Raw genomic sequence first — 21,833 nt, 5'->3', positions numbered from 1 at the left:
AGTTGACAGTTCATGTCAGAGCACAAACCAAGCATGAAGTCAAAGGAATTGTCTGTAGACCTCCGAGACAGGATTGTCTCGAGGCACAAATCTGGGGAAGGTTACAGAAAAATGTCTGCTGCTTTGAAGGTCCCAATGAGCACAGTGGCCTCCATCATCCGTAAGTGGAAGAAGTTCGAAACCACGAGGACTCTTCCTAGAGCTGGCCGGCCATCTAAACTGAGCGATCGGGGGAGAAGGGCCTTAGTCAGGGAGGTGACCAAGAACCCGATGGTCACTCTGTCAGAGCTCCAGAGGTCCTCTGTGGAGAGAGGAGAACCTTCCAGAAGGACAACCATCTCTGCAGCAATCCACCAATCAGGCCTGTATGGTAGAGTGGTCAAACGGAAGCCACTCCTTAGTAAAAGGCACATGGCAGCCCGCCTGGAGTTTGCCAAAAGGCACCTGAAGGACTCTCAGACCATGAGAAACAAAATTCTCTGGTCTGATGAGACAAAGATTGAACTCTTTGGTGTGAATGCCAGGCGTCACGTTTGGAGGAAACCAGGCACCGCCATCACCAGGCCAATACCATCCCTACAGTGAAGCATGGTGGTGGCAGCATCATGCTGTGGGGATGGAACTGGGAGACTAGTCAGGATAAAGGGAAAGATGACTTCAGCAATGTACAGAGACATCCTGGATGAAAACCTGCTCCAGAGCGCTCTTGACCTCAGACTGGGGCGACGGTTCATCTTTCAGCAGGACAACGACCCTAAGCACACAGCCAAGATATCAAAGGAGTGGCTTCAGGACAACTCTGTGAATGTCCTTGAGTGGCCCAGCCAGAGCCCAGACTTGAATCCGATTGAACATCTCTGGTGAGATCTTAAAATGGCTGTGCTAACCTGATGGAGCTTGAGAGGTGCTGCAAAGAGGAATGGGCGAAACTGGCCAAGGATAGGTGTGCCAAGCTTGTGGCATCATATTCAAAAAGACTTGAGGCTGTAATTGCTGCCAAAGGTGCATCGACAAAGTATTGAGCAAAGGCTGTGAATACCTATGGACATGTGATTTCTTAGTTTTTTATTTTTAATAAATTAGCAAAAACCTCAAGTAAACTTTTTTCACGTTGTCATTATGGGGTGTTGTGTGTAGAATTGGGAGGAAAAAAATGAATTCAATCCATTTTGGAATAAGGCTGTGACATAACAAAATGTGGAAAAAGTGATGAAGCGCTGTGAATACTTTCCGGATGAATCACTGTATGTTTTAGAGTTGGAGCACAGGCAGGTTAACGTTAATGACTTTCCACTTCTTAACCTCTAATACTGCTTTACATTCAACATAGTATTCTAGTCAATACATATTCCCCTTGTGGGGATCTCCAACCATAATATAGATGGGCAAAAATTCTGCCAGAATCTGGTTGGATTGCACTACCTGGTATAGGGGCCTTCTCCAGAGAGCAAACATAGCATCTTAAATAATGTGTGTGAAGGAAATCAAGGAGTCAAATCATCCTGTAGGTGTGGCCCATATTGCATGTTCATTCTGTGAAGGACCTGTATACTCGGCACACATCCAGTTCAGGTTTAAAAGTAAATGGTATGTATAAACATATAATACTTACAAATACATATTGCCAATATCTTAAATAATTGTGTGTAGTGTATATATTAAGTTTATACAGTATAGCGTTCAAAAAAAGTGTCAGAAAAACCCAGTTTTTATAATGGTGTCAGGTAGCAGCATTGCATTAATTTCAGTACCAGAAGTAAATGATAGCACCGTGCGCTCAGTCATTTATTAGTGAGATTGCAAACGTAATCCCTGATGACCCAGAGGATTCTTCGATTAAGTATATCTTTTACATCTAGCTCGATTTACCAAGGGGGAATTCCCCACCAGCTCTATGAACATATTGTTAATATAAATGCACTGGAGTCTTCGCTGGGAGACCAGACTAGCCAGGGAGTCGCACTATTCTGCGGGAGAGCAGGGAGGATGCTGTGAGACTGGGCTGTTATCCGTTGCTTGCTTCAGTATCATTTTGATACTGGTGCTGAAGTCCGAAAGCTGGCATCTATGCTGAAATCTACGTTTTTGTACTGCTCCTGCACTAATATATCCATAAAATAGTGTGTGTGTATAGATATTAAATTCTTAGTGTAGTTTTTATTTATTTGTGTTGTATTTTTGTCAGCTGTTCTGAGAAGTCATGCAATACTCACATGACAATAAACTTGAGTTAAATTAAATTAACAAACTCTGACTAATTGGATTTTAAAGTTTTTTCTTTTTTACCACGGGTGGCAAACAGTACTTATGACAGAACTTGGCTGACAACAGCGAAGGTGCATTTTTTCATTAGTAACCAGCATGGTTACCAAGAAAAATAATAAAATATAAATACCTAGGAGTGCAGCTGGATGATAAATTGGACTGGACTACCAATACTGAAGATCTGTGTAAGAAAGGACAGAGCCAACTATACTTCCTTAGAAGGCTGGCATCCTTCAACATCTGCACTACAATAAGATGCTGCAGATGTTCTATCAGTAAATGTTAACATTATACAAAGTTATTGTCTGTTATACCTGCATTGTTATCACTCTTTAATTTAATATTGTTCTTTATCAGTATGCTGCTGCTGGAGTATGGGAATTTCCCCTTGGGATTAATAAAGTATCTATATCTGTCTGTCTGTCTGTCTGTCTGTCTGAGGATCCTGTGCTCAGATAAACATATATTCTACACAACAAAACCCATACTGACAGGTATAATGTAATGTTACAAATAAATGTTACTTCAGTGCAAAGACAAACTAACTGTGCCGCTGGCGACTGCGATGCTCTGTTGCTTAAAATGTGTTGGTGTTGCTAGGAAGGTGTGTCAGCCAGCCAACCAGGTGGCCATGATTTTCTTTTTCGCTGCTCTGCAGCCAGTCATGTGGCGAAATTAGAGAGTGAGAGTGTCAAGTCCAAGAAACACACAGAGGATGGAAGTTGTGCCAACTGTCAAAGATGCTGCTGCCAGCCAGTGAGGAAGTTGCCACTCAGATGCCAGTCTTGCTGCCAAGGGTGTGTTCTCTATTTACTGAGATCAGTACATATATGATACACATACTGAATGTATTACAGCAACCTCAGTCAATGTCAATATACATACAATGTAGTGTAATAAATAGAAAAGCTTACATTCAGTTTTGAAATAAAAAAAACCTATTCAGGGATCGAAAACCCCAGATCTGACTTTAAATACCCAGCACTGGCAACCCTGTTAGTAACTCGTGCAGTGTTTGGCAAACTGACTCCTGGAGTTGTGTTCCCCAGTCAGCCTGACCGTTAAGTTACTGTGGCACTAAACTGACCCTTTACAGAGTTACAGGTGTAGGGAAATTAGATTTTGATCTCTTAAGAAATGTTTACAATCATGTCACCTCCCTTTGTGGTTATGGGTACTGCATGGCTTCAGTCACCTCGATCTGGAACATTTGTTCTAGAGTTCCTGTACCCCTGACTCCTTAGAGCAGCTGTTTGTGTTTCCTGAACTTGTCTCTTTGGCTTCAGCATTTAGTTCTTTTGTAGTTCTGTATAAAATAAAGATTGTTTTCTCAGTCTGTATGTTTCTGTTTATGCTGCAGATGGGTGGGGTGGGGGGTTGCCTGAAAAACAACCTTTTTCTCTGTCTTGTTTTTAATGTAGCCGTAGGTAAGGTAATTTTCAGACACTCTCTTTGTATTAAAGGACATTTTACACTCGATATTGCATCTCTTATAAATGGAAGCCAACGCAGATCCTTGTCTTGCGTAATTGGTCTGTCTTTATGGCCAACCTCTTGCAGTCGCCTGCATTTCACAAGGAAGTAACCTGTTGTGATTTAATCCTAGCCTATAGCCAAAGAAAAAAAAATGTGAAGTTTGACTGCTGGGAGATAAGGCGCAGTTTAAAGTGTGAAGCTTGCCATTATCTCCTTTTCTGTGTCTGATGAAAGGAATGCCACTCTGGGGCTGTGACTGGTACAGCAGGTTTCGTCGGTAAGGCTGGTTTCTCTGCCCTTTGACAGGATTCCTGACATGACCCTCGTCTTTTGCTGCATGACAGCCCTCTGTAGATATGGACCTGCTGGCATTTTTAGCTCATTAACTGTTCCTTTGCTGGTTTGTACTCCCAGTATGAATCTGTCAACGTTCTGAGACTTGTCTTACCAAGACCTGCCCATGCGTGGTGTGAAGATACAAATGTGTGTGGCTTCTCAAAGGCATGTAGAATTAAGAAGAACTACTACTGTCATAAATACATTTCTGAACTACCTTCTTATGTGTCTTGGTTTACAATTCACACCCCATTGTTTACCTTTTTTAATATTATTAAAACTACTTTGATTTGATTTGAAGCTGTTTATATCTCAAAAGACTGAAAGGCCTGCCAGTTCCCCTTCTAACTTGACGTTAAGACCAGGTTTTGACCAGCTTTGTAATCGCGCAAAATGTATGGTTAGATTTGTTTGTAGCCCTGGATAAAGCTGAATACTAAACAAATGATAGATTGCAATGGTGGCAGTTGACAGAACTACTCCTTCATAGATTCAGTGCCCTGATTCCAAATCTTATGTCTGCCTCTTGCCAGTGTAAGTTTGTGCTGCCGCCTTCTCCTGTCTTCATGGGTTTTCCTCCCACATCACCAGACGCGTTCAGATTAAGGGAATTTGTGACTCAAAATTGGCCCCGTGTTAGACTGGCACACTGTTCAGGGTAGATTCCCACCTTGAGTCCATGGCTGCCAGTATATGGGCCTCACCATGATTTTGCATTGAGTTCAGGAAGTTTGTGAATGTGTGTTTGTACAATGTAATCAGCCGTAACATTTTAAGAAAGCATGTTGGCTCTGTCAGTACAGCATTAAATAAATATCTTCTTTCCTGTTTAAAGCATAAATCGAACAAAATAGTTGCATGCAAAGTAAATTGTCCAATTTGCATCAAAAAGTGCATCCAGGACAGGTGACAGATATCCAAAGGTGCTTCTAAGCCTAGCGTACTGACTGTTGGTCCAGAGTAGGGTTTAGTGTCTGATAACGACGTCATGACTGGAGATAGCAGGAGCAGCGCTGTGTCTTAGTAAGTCACACCAGTGCTACAAAATCATAATGTTTCATGTTTGAATTAATCTGAAAGTACTTTTATTTTTCCTTGTTAGTATTTTAAATGTGTTACTTGGTGGTCCATTACATTCATAATATTTCTGGCCATTTTGTAATTTCTTTATTCATTTTGGTTCTCCGGTTAATTGAAATTTTATGTTGGCCATTGTGCGAGTATGGGTGTAGGAGGTATACAGTGGTGTGAAAAACTATTTGCCCCCTTCCTGATTTCTTATTCTTTTGCATGTTTGTCACACAAAATGTTTCTGATCATCAAACACATTTAACCATTAATCAAATATAACACAAGTAAACACAAAATGCAGTTTTTAAATGATGGTTTTTATTATTTAGGGAGAAAAAAATCCAAACCTACATGGCCCTGTGTGAAAAAGTAATTGCCCCCTTGTTAAAAATAACCTAACTGTGGTGTATCACACCTGAGTTCAATTTCCATAGCCACCCCCAGGCCTGATTACTGCCACACCTGTTTCAATCAAGAAATCACTTAAATAGGAGCTGCCTGACACAGAGAAGTAGACCAAAGGCACCTCAAAAGCTAGACATCATGCCAAGATCCAAATGAGAACAGATGTAATTGAGATCTATCAGTCTGGTAAAGGTTATAAAGCCATTTCTAAAGCTTTGGGACTCCAGTGAACCACAGTGAGAGCCATTATCCACAAATGACAAAAACATGGAACAGTGGTGAACCTTCCCAGGAGTGGCCGGCCGACCAAAATTACCCCAAGAGCGCAGAGACGACTCATCCGAGAGGTCACAAAGACCCCAGGACAACGTCTAAAGAACTGCAGGCCTCACTTGCCTCAATTAAGGTCAGTGTTCACGACTCCACCATAAGAAAGACACTGGGCAAAAACAGCCTGCATGGCAGATTTCCAAGACGCAAACCACTGTTAAGCAAAAAGAACATTAGGGCTCGTCTCAATTTTGCTAAGAAACATCTCGATGATTGCCAAGACTTTTGGGAAAATACCTTGTGGACTGATGAGACAAAAGTTGAACTTTTTGGAAGGCAAATGTCCCGTTACATCTGGCGTAAAAGGAGCACAGCATTTCAGAAAAAGAACATCATACCAACAGTAAAATATGGTGGTGGTAGTGTGATGGTCTGGGGTTGTTTTGCTGCTTCAGGACCTGGAAGGCTTGCTGTGATAGATGGAACCATGAATTCTACTGTCTACCAAAAATCCTGAAGGAGAATGTCCGGCCATCTGTTCGTCAACTCAAGCTGAAGTGATCTTGGGTGCTGCAACAGAACAATGACCCAAAACACACCAGTAAATCCACCTCTGAATGGCTGAAGAAAAACAAAATGAAGACTTTGGAGTGGCCTAGTCAAAGTCCTGACCTGAATCCAATTGAGATGCTATGGCATGACCTTAAAAAGGCGGTTCATGCTAGAAAACCCTCAAATAAAGCTGAATTACAACAATTCTGCAAAGATGAGTGGGCCAAAATTCCTCCAGAGCGCTGGAAAAGACTCATTGCAAGTTATCGCAAACGCCTGATTGCAGTTATTGCTGCTAAGGGTGGCCCAACCAGTTATTAGGTTCAGGGGGCAATTACTTTTTCACACAGGGCCAGGTTTGGATTTTTTTTCTCCCTAAATAATAAAAACCATCATTTAAAAACTGCATTTTGTGTTTACTTGTGTTATATTTGACTAATGGTTAAATGTGGTGGTTGATCAGAAACATTTTGTGTGACAAACATACAAAAGAATAAGAAATCAGGAAGGGGGCAAATAGTTTTTCACATCACTGTATGCGTGAAGTGACTCTGCATCGGACCAGTGGGTTTGGGGGGTTGTTTGTCTGGCAACCCAAAATCCACTGCCTATGTGAGGAGGGCTACAATCCCTATCAATCAGGGGGAGTGTGCTTGTGCTGATGGGAAAACGCAGTTGTCAGTGCACACAAACACGAACATTTCTGTCTGCCAAGGCTAGGCCTCATCAAAGACTGCAGGTACTGTGCCGCCTTCTCAACTAATTTGGATAAAAATGTAATTGTCTTGTTCAGTTCCAAGTTTTATCTAAGAATGTGTCATTTTGTCTTATCGTGGGTTGCGTTTACCAATGTTGAATTTCTAAGAGACTGTTTTTGCCCATTTATTTTTATCTTGGCCCTTTTCTGAGTCCAAAAGGGGTGGCCGATGTTCCCAAACCCTTAACCACTACAACCCCCAACTTTTACAGCTCCCCTTTATTTGCAGTGAGTTTTGCATTTCCGAAAATGAATGCTGCTAACAATTTTACAAAATGGTATGCAGAAGGTAACTTGGAAAGACTGTTTTGCTAACCACTACTTGTTATTTTGTGATGTTATATTATAAACAGATTTAGATATTCAATGGATTGTTAGATATCTAAACCTATGGAGTGAGATTTGGGAGGCTAGACATGCTCAGTGGCGGACTGCTCGGTGTTGATCAAATGTAAAGATAGGAATATCATTGCACTACATTGTACATGTAACAATAATTCTGAAATAAGCTGATTAACCCTACAATTTTTATCAAAGTAAAACCTTACATTTTTTAAAAAAGCAACCCCTATATCATTACTTAGTGCAATAGAGGTAATACACGATTAAGGAAAAGTGATATTTTTTTGACACATGCTGATTTGCTGTTCAGAATACAGCAGAAAGAGAACTTAGGGTTGCATTTGTGACTTTTACTGTTTTGTGGTGGCAGACACTTATTGAAGTCCATTTTGTGACAAGACACAAATCAGCTTAGGCTTTGATGCCAATATAGTTTGTAAAACCACACTAAACCAGGACCGTACTTATTTCTATACAGTATAGAGACAGCTATTTTTTAAGCTGTATAACCTGAATTCCAAATTCAATGAGTTAATGTCCGTTAACAGGAGAAATCCAATAATCCAGACCTGACATTGAAGGGAATCGCCCAGGTTCCAGTGTTTTCCATGTCTTCCTACGAAGAAGAATACTTTTCCCCAAAATCAATCAAAGGGGTCATTCTCTAGACTTCAGTCTTCTATTTTCAAGAGATATTTATGATTACGTACAAGGAGGAGTACACAAGAGCGTTTTGAGAGTGAAATATTCATATAAGATAGAAAAAGCCTTCTGTTTAGCTCAAAACAAACTTTTTTGACTTAAAGATTTGGGGTCAACATTATGTCGAATATTTCAAATACGTAGTCTTAAGTTTTTTTAAGTTTCAATTTATTTATATAGCACATTTTAAACAACATGGTAATGCTGCGGCCAAAGTGATTTACAATAATAGAATAAAAGAAAAACAAAAACAATAAAACATAAATAGTAATAAAATATATGAACATAAAATAAGATAGATAATAAATAGAAATAATGTTATATAATCACAAAGTGGAAACCATCAGTATTACTGAAGGTCACGGAATGCAAGTGAATAGAAATGAGTCTTTAATCTTGTTTTGAACAGTTCAATTGTTGACGACTCCTTTATATGATGAGGTAAAGAGTTCCACAGGCGAGGGGCAGCAGCTGCAAAGGCCCTGTCCCCCTTGGTTTTACATTTGGTACGAGGGACAACCAGAGCCAACTGACCAGAAGATCTAAGCACTCTGGATGGCTGGTGTAAAACACACACTTCAGATAAATAGGCAGGTAGAGAAGTTAAGATCTCTCGTCTTACTGACGATTGTGGAGATATAAACAGTTATTTCAGGACTACCTCATGCTTTGTTGCAAAACAAGACGGGCTAAAAGGCATTTCTAATTGCTTTGTTTAGAAACAGTGGCATTGTGTGTTTTTATTATTTATTTATTTATTTGTATTTTTAAGTTAAGTTAAACATATTATTATGGATAAATGTGTACCACTGCATGCTGAAGAGGAAGTGAGCCAGCAGAGACATGTCCTGGCTTGAGCATAAACAACAGGTTATTGGATGGACGTACATTGAGATACGCCAAGAGATCTTGTCTCTGTTGCCTAACCAACCTACCCAGCAGTCTTTTTAGCTTTCAGTAGGTAATTAGCTGCGCCTCCCATCAACAAACACTTCAGCATTGCTTCCTTCTGGCTGTTATTTTTGCTTTTTCTGTTTTCAATAAATAGTTGCCCTGTGAACTGAAGTATGGCATATAGAACCATACCATAAGTCTTCACCAGTTTCAAGTTCAGCTGAGCCAAACAAAGCCCCTAACACTAATAGACTACTTTTAAGAATTACTCCACGGGGAGGGGGTCTAATGGATGAGATGACATCACTTTTATGCTGTAAAGCTTCAGGTTTGCTGCTTTTTCTGATATTTTGGTGCCAAGAATATTGGACATCTGCTTTGTCGCATGCTTCAGAAACGGCCTATATGTCTTTAAAATCTGACCTTTCCTGTCAGAATTGTACTTATGTTTTGTGTCACCTATTATACTTTCTTTCCTTAATTGGCTACTCTATTTTGAGGATGCACTGTCGATGCCTGTCCTAACAGCACTGCGCGAAAGGTTTGAACCCAAACTGTACAGGGCACCGGACCACCTCAGAAACACTCATGTCCACACCCTCACTGTGCCAGTTAACCAGACCTGTGCATTTTTAGGGGTTGGGAAGAAAACTCACACAAACAGGAAGAATGTGCATACTCTATACATGCAGTGTTTTTTTATGTCTGTAATCTTAAGAGGGTTAATGTTTCAGTGCTAGCATGGTGACTGTTCTGCTTAGTAAACAACTATTCCGCATACTTTGTGCTGCGTGCTATTTGGATGAGCTATATGGACAGAACTACACAGGACGCAAAGTGTGCACCTTTTTATTTGAAAATGTCAGCATAAATGCCAAATGTTCTTTTCACTTGTAGAAGAAAAGCTGATAATTGTTTTGATACCCCTATGTAGAGGTTGCCAGCCTCAGATATTAAATTTTACTCTGAACTTTTTTGTATTCATCTTGAATTGAATTATTAAAGGAATACTCCAGCTAAAAATTGTCTTTTGTATAAGTTAGTTACACCATGTAGTTTGTAGTAATGGCCACAAAAATGTTTATCCATTCTTTCTAAAACATGAGATGATAAAAAAAGTTCTTATCTACTGTATATACTCGTGGATAAGTCGGGTCTTGATTTTACAGTATAATTTCTGGTATTTTATAATGTCGGTTGTATAAATCAAATGCAGAAAACTTACGCTGTTGGTCCAAGAGATTACGATATGTGAGTGCCCACCTGAGAGAGGAAACCCGGAGCACACACTGCCTTTTTTTCTGTGTGGGTGTGGCAATGCACTGTATCAGCGTGTCCTCCTAACCTCTGTCTCTCTATTGTGCCTACGTGACCACGCGGTAATACCTGAACTATTCTGAGGCGACATTTGCACTGTTTTGTGTTTTTTGCATCTCACACCCTCATTCACCTTTATCGTAAGAGCATCCCTTATCTGCGATGGAGCGTTCGATCAGAAGAAAATATGAAGCTGGTTTTAAGTTAAACATTGTTCAAGTAGTGAAAAAAAATTGGTAACTGTGCTGCTGCAATAAAATCCAATGTGTCTGAGAAATTGATGTGAGATTGGAGGAGGCAAGAAGATGTTTTATAATAAAAAAAAAAAATTAAGTGTCGCATTTTTGAAAGGGCGTATAAATTGAGGTCTGATTTTATGATCGATTTTTTTGGGTTTCAAGACCCGACTTATATGCGAGTATATACGGTAATAGGCATCTTTGGTGACCTGTGCGGGAGGACAGAAAAATGTCTAAAAATGTCTGTGGGGAAAAAAAAACTCTCAAGTTACATATGTGTTGTGTAATCCACATGTCAAGTCACTCCATTATATATTCACAAAATAAACTATAACATAAATACATAAAATATATTGTTAAACTTGCATCTCTCCTGGAAATGCTCTTGCGAACAAAAATGAAGTGCGCTCAGACACAAATGGGTATTTGAATTGCAGACCCGCCTCTCGTTGTTAAATTTACATTCGTAGCAGTGAGTCACAGCTGGAGTGCATCGGGATTATTTAATGGCAGCCTGTGACATTAAATGGATGAGCTGACCTCCTGAAGCATCTGGGATATGCACAAGTGCAACATGTGTACTCATCTGATGATGTTTTCTCAAACTGTGCTTTAACTTTTAATCTTTATTTTGATATGTCTCACAGTGTTACTGGACTGAACTCCTGACCAATGAATGGCGTGGGGAGGCGGGTCTTTGAGTCCAATTCTCCGGTGTGTCTGAGCACATTCGTTTTTCATTCCTGAGAGTGGTTTACTATTATTTTAAGAAAAATAGATGTGTTTGAGACATTATGAGCATGTGACAGGATGACTTGACATGTGGATTGTACCACAAGAGTAACAGGTTTTTTTTTTTTATTTACTGTTTGCTCCCAATATGTGGTGGCTCTGAGGCTAGGGATCTGCACTGGCAATCGGAAGGTTGCCGGTTCAAATCCTGTAAATGACAAAAATGACTCTTCTCTGTTGGGCCCTCGAACAAAACCCCTTAACCTTCATTCGCTGAGCGCTTTAAGTAGTGAGAAAAGCGCTATATAAATGCAAAGAATTATTATTATTATTCAATATATAATAAACTTTGTTATCTTGGCTCTAAATGACAATATGAGATTAAAGAATTTTATTTGCCATCACTACAAACCACATGAGGGTAATAACATAATAATAAAATCATTTTTTTGGTGAAGTGTTCCTTTAAGTTGAAGAATGCCAGATACTAAGAGCTGGAGTTGCTGTCATGTGAGAGATGGTCAGTGTATGATCCCTGTGGTGGCATAGCTCTTAATATTGTTATTCTCTGCTGAAGTTAAAGCTATCTTTGTGATGCTTCTTTCACCCTGTGGTTTTTATATTTGAACAAAAGAGCCATGCTTTGGGGCATGCAGATCAAAGACTGGTGCTCGGTTTTGTTTGCACGTTTTGTTAAGTTTTTCAAAAAAGGTCTTACTTGTACAATGCATGGCACGTTTCACTCTCAGATGCCCAGACTAATGGTGTGTATATATATGTGTGTGTGTGTGTGTGATATAGATATATATATTTTTTTTTTATTCTAGGCTCAGCTGTTCAAACATGGGAAAAGAGATGATATGCTGCCTTATGGTGAGTCTGGTTTCATAGCCTCATCAAATCAAGTGATCTGAACTGATTTCTCCTGGCAGGTCCTCTAAAAGCTTAACCAGGTTCATTCCTTGAGTTCCTGTGTTACTTGTTTATTTTTCTGTGTGTGATTGCTCCTTTTAGCTTTGTTTGCCCTGTCTGTCTTTGTGTGTGGACATCTCTGCGTGGCCTTGTTTGAAAGTCTGTCGTTTCAGTACACTGTGTGGGTGTCACTCTTATGTATATTAGTCTTACCTCATATCTTTTTTTTTTTTTTTTTTATTTGCTGGTCCTGGTTAGAGTTACAGTGTTAGTCAGGTGAGCATGTAAGACGACAGTTTCTCCTGGTGATTTTTTTTTGTCTATCCTGGCAGAGCTAGAGAGAGAAAAAGTCAGTCCAACCAAGCGTGTCCTGCACCTGCACCCAAGTATTGTCAGAATAGCCAAAACATTTCAACGGACTCCGCTGACCCAGGAACTCCAGAGGCCCTACCCACTCATTGTATTTGCACCGTGTTGACTTTTAACCCTGTGAAGAAACTACAGCTACAGTTAAGATAGAAATATGAGTGAACTAGTAAATCAAGAGCTTCAACTGTGTGCTTTAATCGAAGTACGGCATTCTGTACTCAGCCTTACAGTGCCCACTATTTCCCACTTTTTAAGAAGACCTCTAGTAATTCTGCATTTGGTCCAGCTCCTCCTTTCACACATACAAATAGCAATACACCCATTTCTGGGAGGGAATCATGACCTGCTTTTTGGAGATTCTTATCCCAAGTAATTTACATTTTACTGTGTACTGCTTAGTGACCTCTAGTTTTAATAGTTTAGTGATCGTAAAACATCATTCATCATGCATATAGAGCCACTTATAAAATCTGTAGTTAAGATGAGGCAAGATGCACTGATGGCAGAATTTTGTGCCCATCTTAAACCGATTTATACAAACACTAAAAATGTGGGGATACACACATGCAATGAAAGCCATACCACACTGACCCTGAGACCTCGTACTCTTGAAGCAGTTCTCGTGAGATCTCCAGGGCACATGGTCATAGGATTTGTAGAAAACATCTGGACTGGATTACCATGTTCCCACAGCCCTCTAGGTTTTCATTCATGGGTTAGTCGGTTGACCCTTTTTAATTTCAGGCTGGAATCCTCATTGCTCTTCCTGAATCCAAAGTTTGACTGTTGGTCAGTCTTTTGTAGCTGCTTGGCATTTGTTTTTTTTTTCTTTCTTTACGACCATAACTCTTTGCACCTGTCATTAAAATGCTTTAGTTAAGTGCTAGAATGAGTGGCTGAAGTAATTTTTATTTGTGAATGTCTTATACTAATAAGGCTCACTTTGATGTGAACTCAAGTGTGGTAGGCAGGAATGAACGTTGTACACGTTGTGTGGGTCCTGCCCCCTTTGGGTTTCTCATTATTTTTGGACTGCGCTCTCATTTCAGCTCCCACCGTGTTGAAGTGCCTTGATAACTCGAACCTCTCAGATAGCAACCAGACCATTTTGCGTAAACTGGGGGTGAAGCTTGTGCAGCGATTGGGTCTGACCTTCCTGAAGCCAAAGATCGCCAAGTGGAGGTTTGTGATTCTTAGCTGCTTGTGCTTTTTCTTTTTGCTTAATCTGTGAGTTTTTATCCATCTGGTTATTATATGCTATTTAGATTTTGTGCATGAGAGTGCTGCATTCAATATTGCTTTTAAATGTTATTTTACTAATATAAACCAAAATTGGTGATTTGCCATAAAAAATGGTGAGATGTAATGTCCAATTAAAATTGCACACCTGAAACAGAAAGACACGGCCTTCATTTAGTGTGGATGGCCTTTGGTGTCAGACTTCATTTTAGATTAATTTCCTTATGAAGTAATGTCACTCTCTGTATGTGTCTGGTGTTCTTACATATCTTAGATTGATTGGTAACTGTTAATTGGTACAACAGACGTGTGTGTCGCAGTGCTTTGTGGTGGACTGGCTCATCATTCAGGCTTATTACCTGCTGCTGCCAGAATAGACTTTGGCCACCTGCGACTATTATATTTGAATGATCAGGCCTTTTCTCAGTTTATGTAATCTAAATGAAAGTGGAAATAGATTTGTACAACAAATATTGATGAGAATACTCCAAAATTTCTAAAATGTTAATAACTATGAGTAACATCTTGTGCTCTTTAGAAAAATGTCAGTCAAGCATCTCTGCATCTCCAGTGACCATGAACTTTATTAAGTTAAGTGCATCAAGTGCAAGGCAGGACACAATGCTGAATGGGACACCACTGTGTCACTTGGCCACATACACCGTGACGCAGGGCCAAATGAGAGGTTGCCAGTCAGTCTAACCTGCATGTCTTTATGGTTGTGCGAGGAAAGTTGGAAGTACTCTGTCAAAGTAAATCACGTAAATGTAGAGACTGGCAGGCAGGCAGGCTTGACATGCAACAAATCCGCTCTGTGCCTCTGCACAGAATTTAAAACCCAAGACACTGGATTTGAAATGTACTGCTGTGCTGCCATTGCAATTTTAAACAAAGTTTGTGTTGCAAAGCTTTCTGGGGAATCTTGTGGGATTGTCTGCTTACATGATTTTATGTGTTTATGAAGTCAGAGCTAAGTAAAAACTCTGCAGTCCAGTAACAGTTGAAAACGTTTAGGTCCCTCATAGCACTGCAGATTCAGAAACCAAATGATCTGTGAGTGATGCCACAGAGGATTGGCAATTTTTAAATGCTTTGAGCTTCAGCACTCGGCGGCCCTGCTCCATGGGTTTACATGGCATGCCATATTGTGCCTGAGCTGTTGATCCTCGAAGCTTCCACCTCACAATAATAGCACTTACAATTGACCAAATTGACCAATGCAGATCTGGCAGAGCAGAAATTTCACATACTGACTTGTAGCAAAGGTGGCATCCTATGACAGTTGCACGTTTAAAAACACTGAGCTTTTTAATTCGACCGATTCTACTGCCAATGGAAATTGCATGGATGTCTGCTCGATACTATGTACCCGTTAGCAATGGGCACAGCCGAAACACACAAACTCGATAATCTAGAGTGGTGTCCACATTGTTTTGGCCATATAGAGTATCTAGGAAATGGATGTGTTTCTATAAATGAAAGCCTGACTTTTTTTTCTTGCCAGTTGTCTTGATGCCACACCTAGAATTTATCGAACAATGTTGAAGATTACTGTGTTTTTCTTATTGCATCTTTATTAGAAATCAGTGGGATATTTGGTGTGGAGTGTTAACACTTTTTTTTTTACTTTTTACAAAAAGCAGCCATCATGAGATTTCAATCACATGAAAACAACCTTAAATTGGTTTACTTTTCTGAAACCAGTTGGTCTGGCTTTTTGTTTGTGTTACTGAGGGGGTCTTATGGCAGACATCTCCAAGGGGGCAGGAACTCCTGTGTTTGCTGCGAGAACTAAAGATATTATCAGCTTGTTCCCAAGCTGACTCCCAAGTTGCTTTGCATTTCAAGTTGGGGGGGTGGGGTGGGGGTTGGGGTGGCCTCAAAAACTTTTTTGACATGGAAGTGTGCTGTCAAAGTTGTGGATGCGAGCTGCTCTGTCCCCATGCACTCCTGTGGCCCCCTGTTCCTTTCAGTTTTTGCTCAGAGATTATTTTTGTAATTGAATCAGGTGAAATATTTTTGCCCATTTTGTCTGTTAAAGAAAGAAAGAGCAGATGATTTGTCGGTGTAATTATGCCAATTTGTGTTTTTTACAGGCTCTAATTAGTGGTTTATGGCTCGAATGTGTGAACAGATGACTTTCATTGGTTTTACCTTTTTCCCCTTTGTGCTGTTTTGCACTCTTGTACTTTAATAGTAACATCAAACACCGTCTGCCTTTACCGTGTAGCATTTTTCGAATTTGTTTTTAACATATGCGTTATTTTTGGTTGCCTGAGGTAATGTGGTTTGCAGTTTTCTGTCTCGTTCTCACTTTGAACTGATAAGACTATCCATTTAATGTAAGCCCCTATTTGATCTAGCGGATTGTGCGTACTTGACATTGTGCTCTGTTTTGGTTGGTGTTGGTCAGCTGAAGAGTGACCGTGGCGCATTTGCAACCTTTAATGCAGACAAGAGCTTTAGGTGTGGCTTTGCTCAGATTAACCTTGTGAATTTCGACGGGAATTTGCTTCTCTATTTATATGCATTTAACTGAATACTGTGTGTGTATTGCTGTGTTTTGTGAAGAAATGGTAGATCATGATGGAGCCACTTGAGTAGGATCATCTTGTATAGGCTCATCATTATGCTGGTGGCCCAAGGCCTATGTATTCTGCTGTGAATCGCCTAAAGATAACAGTTCTCGGGAAATTCTCAGGATGGCTTCTCCACAGGGAGCAGTAGTGTCTGTGTATTGCCTCTTCATGCTGCTGGAGACGACTGCCGCCCCGGCAACAGCTGAAGTCTGAAAGATCCTGCAAACTGGGCGAGCCTTCTAAACGTACGTGGGCTCGCCTTTACATGTCTTGCCAACAGTCTTTGAATTTAGTCATGTTTCCAAGGTTTAAGTCTGAAAACGTGTCTGTCACAATTTTTTACAGTTACAAATAAATTAGTCGTTTGGACAGATAAGTGCACATGGTATCTGCTTGAAGTTCATTTATTATGTAATGTAAATTTGGGGGCTTGTGTAAGATGTCTTAAAAATAAACTACTAGATAGTTGCAAAATCTGTCGAGCATCATTGTTGCCTTTTTGATAAAATGCGAGTGTGGGAGGCATTGAGCAAGTGGGCGGATATATGCTGTCAAAATGGGAAGAGATCAGTTAGTGTCCTTTTTCTTCACATCCGGGAGAGTGTGCAAATAAACGACAACGACTGAAAGGATTGAGTAGTGAGAGGGCAGAAAAAAGGCAAGTCAAGTCAGGTTGGGGAGCACGCGCTGGTACAGCACGTTGCTGCACCCACCACACGACGAAACAGCTCGGGAACCCGGTTGGCAACCCCCCAGGCAGACACATGGTCCTGTCCCACCCTCCAGAACTGACTGACTATCTATCATGCAGCCAGGTGTTACGTGGGCGACCCCTTGGCCGGGTCCAGCCACTTGGGTCCTCAACAATGAGGATCTTACGAGCAGGATTACCCTCGGGGAAACGCGCCACATGGCTGTAGTGCCGTAACTGACGCTCCCTCACAGTGCAGGTGATGTGCCTCATTCGGGACTCCATGAGCAACACAAAGTCAAACCAGCGGTACCCAAGGATTCTCCGGATAGACACACATGAAGGAGTCCAGTCTTCATCTCAGGTCACTGGATAACGTCCATGTCTCACAACCATATAGCAAGACAGCAAGCACCAGGACTCTAAAGACTTGGGCCTTCGTCCTTTTGCAGATATATCAGGAGCGCCACACACCCCTTTCTAGCGACCTCATGAACCCCCATGCTCTCCCAATCCATCTACTGACTTCATAGGGAGAGTACTCCATATTATGGCTTTTCTCCTGTATCCCAAAGAAGTGCAGGTTCGGCTGGCTGGAGATGCCAAATTCCAACAGTATGAGTAAGAGTGCCCTGCTGTGAAGTGGCATCCCATACCGAACTGGTTCCTGCCTTACGCTGAACTCTGCTAAGATATTGTCCCTAGCCCTACATAAAACTGATTTGGAATCATATTTAAAAACTGTGTGGGTGGATGAACAGTCAGTCAGTCAGTGAGCCATTGTCCAACCTGCTATATCCTAACACAGGGTCACAGGGGTCTGCTGGAGCCAATCCCAGCCAGCACAGGACGCAAGGCAGGAACAAATCCCCGGGCAGGGTGCCAGCCCACCACAGGGCACACAATAGGGACAATTTAGAATTGCCAATGCACATAACCTGCATGTCTTTGGACTGTGGGAGGAAACCCACGCAGACACGGGGAGAACACGCAAACTCCACGCAGGGAAGACCTGGGTCTCCTTACTGTGAGGCAGCAACGCTACCACTGCGCCACCATAGATGAACAGCTGAATGTAAAATACAGAAAATAGTTTTTAAATATTTGTTATTATTAATCATTAGAGCTTGAGATGCTTTCTTAAAAACCTTTACTTTATATCACAAGCTGAACTATAGCTACCATCGCTGAAACTCCTGCTAAATGCGTCCCAGTGACCATTCTCTTTCAAGACACTGTCGCTGTTCTAATCAGATTTAGGGACAAGAAGGCTGTATCAGTATTTTTACTGGAATGCAAACTCCTCCATTAACTTGGGCAGTGTGTACTAGTGGCTGTGTAGATGAAATTTCAACCACGAGGCCACAGGCCCAACTCCAAATGGTGACTCATTTACAAAGCCTCAACCGAGTCAGTTAAACTGCCAGTCCACATAGGAAGAAATGTGGAGCCAGATGCAGTGCGGCAGTTTATAAGTTACTTTGTATGAAGACATAAATAAATAAAAAGTAATCAAAACCTGCAAAGTAGTCAATCTCAAATATACCAACTTTCAGTAAATTTGGTATCCTTCAGTTAAATGGCCATTTAACATTTAAAGCAAACAGTTTCAGCCTAATACAGTGGAGACTCATCCTTCACCCAAATGAATGCTGTTAACACCTCGGAGCACTTCGTGTTTTCTACAAATGTGTTTTTTAATGAACTGCTACTAGTCAGTGAATGCCATAGTAATAAGAGTTCACATTTTCAAAATGTTCTGTGCTTGCAATATTCAAGTTTTTTTCTTTTTACAATCGCACACACTGGTGCACACACAGTCCTTGCAGCAGGCCCAGAGATTGGTGACGAACAGAAATAAACTTCATTTGCAGGAACACAGGCTATGCAATAATAGCTTGTATTGTGAAAGAAAGGGAAGCAAGTTCGTTTTACCTGAGGGCAGTATTTTAACTTTGGCCACAACACCAAACATATGTACTATGAGAGCTACAGTAAGTGAAAAAAGAAATCCAGCCTGAAGTGTTACACTTTACAGTTATAGGATGTTGGCCAGAACACTGGCTTGGAGTAAAGGTTGGGGGAATGTGTGTGTGTGTGGTTACACACTTAACGTGGATTGTCTACACCAGGGCTCTGCAGAATGTTTGGTCTTGTCACTTATATCACACTGTTTTCCAGAATTTTATGAAATTTTAGTGGGCTGCTTTCTGCACGACTTTGAAAAATCAGCTGTGTGCTGAGCCGTTAACTCCTGAATGGTTGCTACATCCGGAAAACTTCAGTAAATAGTATCTGATCAGTTTTTTCACTGTTACGTTTTACATGTTCGCAAAGAGAGGCATAACTTTTATGTTAAGGGCTGTATAAGAGTGTCCATCCCATAAGCGGCTCTATATGTGTTAAATACTTACTACCTTAATCACTGGCACAGGTACCAGCGGGGAAACAGATCTCTGGCTGCCAATCTTGGAAAGCCAATTCCAGTGCAGCCTATCGCAGATGAGAGCAAGGCAGACCTTGACCCCGATGATGAAGACTATGATATTCCAGAGGAAATTGAGAACATAATTGGTGAGTGTGAATTCAAATCTGAATAGTTAAATGAACATGTGATGTTCTCTAGATTTGAGATGGTAGCTACAACAACAACAACATTTATTTATATAGCACATTTTCATACAAACAGTAGCTCAAGGTGCTTTACATATTAAAGAATAGAAAAATGAAAGACACAATTATAAGACAAAATAAATCAACATTAATTAACATCGAATAAGAGTAAGGTTAAACTCTTTGGATTGCCTGTCAGGCCACGTAGACTGCATAAAGTCACTATGAGTTTTGCCAGGCACTGTTTCTGGTGATCTTTATTTTGATCTATGATCATCAGGCATCAACTGCTATGTTAAGGTCCTTGACTGGCTCAGTTACCTTCTTACGCCCTTGTGTACCATTTCGTCCGTTCATTTAGGCTAGAAACTTCATTCAATTGTTTGGTAACTGGAAACATGACAATCCTGGTAGCGATAGGTCAGAGGCAGGACCCAGCGTGTTCATTGTGGGACAGCCATTCACATACATTTATATCATGCCAGTTTAGAACCTAACAGTTATATCTTTTAAATGTACAGGAAAAGCATACATAGATGTTGGAACACAAGGCTGGGTCTTCTAGAGTTGTGACTCAGGAGTACATCACTGTTATGAAGCAGTTTTGTTGTTATTAAAAATGCCCCTTACGCAGTTCTTTCAAATATTTTGAGCTAGATGTACTACAATGCTAACGTTCTGTCTAATCCTGCCAAATTGGAAGAATCCTAACCAGTCAATCATATCAAGATCGTAAAATAGCATTTTATTCAAAACTAGTTCAACTACGTTGGCAGGGTGGAAATTATCATTTGAAAATTCAACATGGCTAAACACAATCCACGATGAGACAAAAAGATGTACTCTAAGACAAGTGCTGTAATTCCCTGAGACAATGAAATAATTATTATTGAAATTAGTTAAGAAGATGAGATCCAACATTGACCAGTAGAACATTCTGTGCATGCTGATACTGATGCTGATCAGCCCCAGCGCACTCCTGTTACTTTATGGGAATTATAGTGTCCTCATTGTAACTAGTTTTTCAGTTGCCCCCCTTCCAGTTTCAACTCCTCTCCCTGATATGCCATATGACCTATATTTTAAACTAGAAGAATGACAACGTGAAGAACAAGCTTTTTTGAAGTCTGTCAAGCCTTTATGAATGTTATACTAACTTAACTGAATACGCTGAATGACAGTACTAACTCTTTGGTTAGGTCAGCATTTATGAACAATTAATGTGTTAACTGTGTTCTGATTCTCCTGTCACCTGCTGAGTTGGGCCGGTGCTAACTGAATATATTTGCTGCAGTGTTAGTCTGTAATTAATGTATTACAGCGATTTATTTATTTTGAAGGCAATGTAGCTCAGATTCAGAAACTCAGACAGTGGCTTCATATTAATAAAGACATTATTTTTGCTTTTGCTGAGGCAATCCCAGTTCATAGCGAAGGTGTCCTGTATTACTGTGTTCTTATTTGTGTTTTTCATATTTATTTATTTTTTTCTTTTTACCCAAACAGAACAACTGCTAGTTGGATTAAAAGACAAGGATACCATAGTGCGGTGGTCTGCGGCAAAAGGGTAAGCCTGTGTGGTTAAAATCGCTTTTATCTGTGAATCTGTAAAAAGCATCTAGCTCTACACATCTATAATTGATCTAAGACTCCACCCCTCCTGTGTTAGCATCCAAAATGATGAAAGTGGACCCCAGTACCTTGGGCAGTCTAAATTTTCCCCATATCGATAAAGGTGATGAGCTCTTCACATGACGTATGCTGCTGTTTTTCATGTTATGGTGCTTATCCAGTCCAATCCACAGCAGAGCTTCTCATGATTTCTCTCCACATGTTTGTTCTTCATTCAGCATCGGCCGAGTCACTTCAAGGCTTCCGAAGGAGCTGGCTGACGAGGTGGTTGGCTCGGTGCTGGAGTGCTTCAGGTAATCTCTCTTATTGCATAGATAGAGCTTGTACTGGTCTAAGCATGCTGCAAGTACGTTGGGAAAGATTCATCCTCAGGTCTGGAGAAGGGAGAACTGTTACCTAATCCATCTTAAATCCTGAGCAGGTTTAGCAATCCAGTTGTA

At 40.6% G+C, this 21,833-nt stretch overlaps 1 protein-coding gene across 1 annotated transcript in view; it reads left to right on the top strand.

Moving 5' to 3' along the window:
• The window catches only part of tbcd (tubulin folding cofactor D), a 117,722-nt gene that overhangs the window by 33,310 nt on the left and 62,579 nt on the right, over window positions 1-21,833 (top strand). The window contains exons 9-13 of the mRNA XM_039740291.1: window positions 12,186-12,231; window positions 13,689-13,821; window positions 19,583-19,722; window positions 21,268-21,328; window positions 21,612-21,686. Of these exons, the coding sequence (XP_039596225.1) occupies window positions 12,186-12,231; window positions 13,689-13,821; window positions 19,583-19,722; window positions 21,268-21,328; window positions 21,612-21,686 (455 nt within the window). The remainder of the gene's footprint in view (window positions 1-12,185; window positions 12,232-13,688; window positions 13,822-19,582; window positions 19,723-21,267; window positions 21,329-21,611; window positions 21,687-21,833) is intronic.

Source organism: Polypterus senegalus, chromosome 17, assembly GCF_016835505.1.
Source record: "Polypterus senegalus isolate Bchr_013 chromosome 17, ASM1683550v1, whole genome shotgun sequence".
Lineage (NCBI taxonomy): Eukaryota > Metazoa > Chordata > Cladistia > Polypteriformes > Polypteridae > Polypterus > Polypterus senegalus.
Note: the sequence above shows the minus strand (reverse complement) of the source record. Positions and strands in the feature narration are given on the sequence as shown.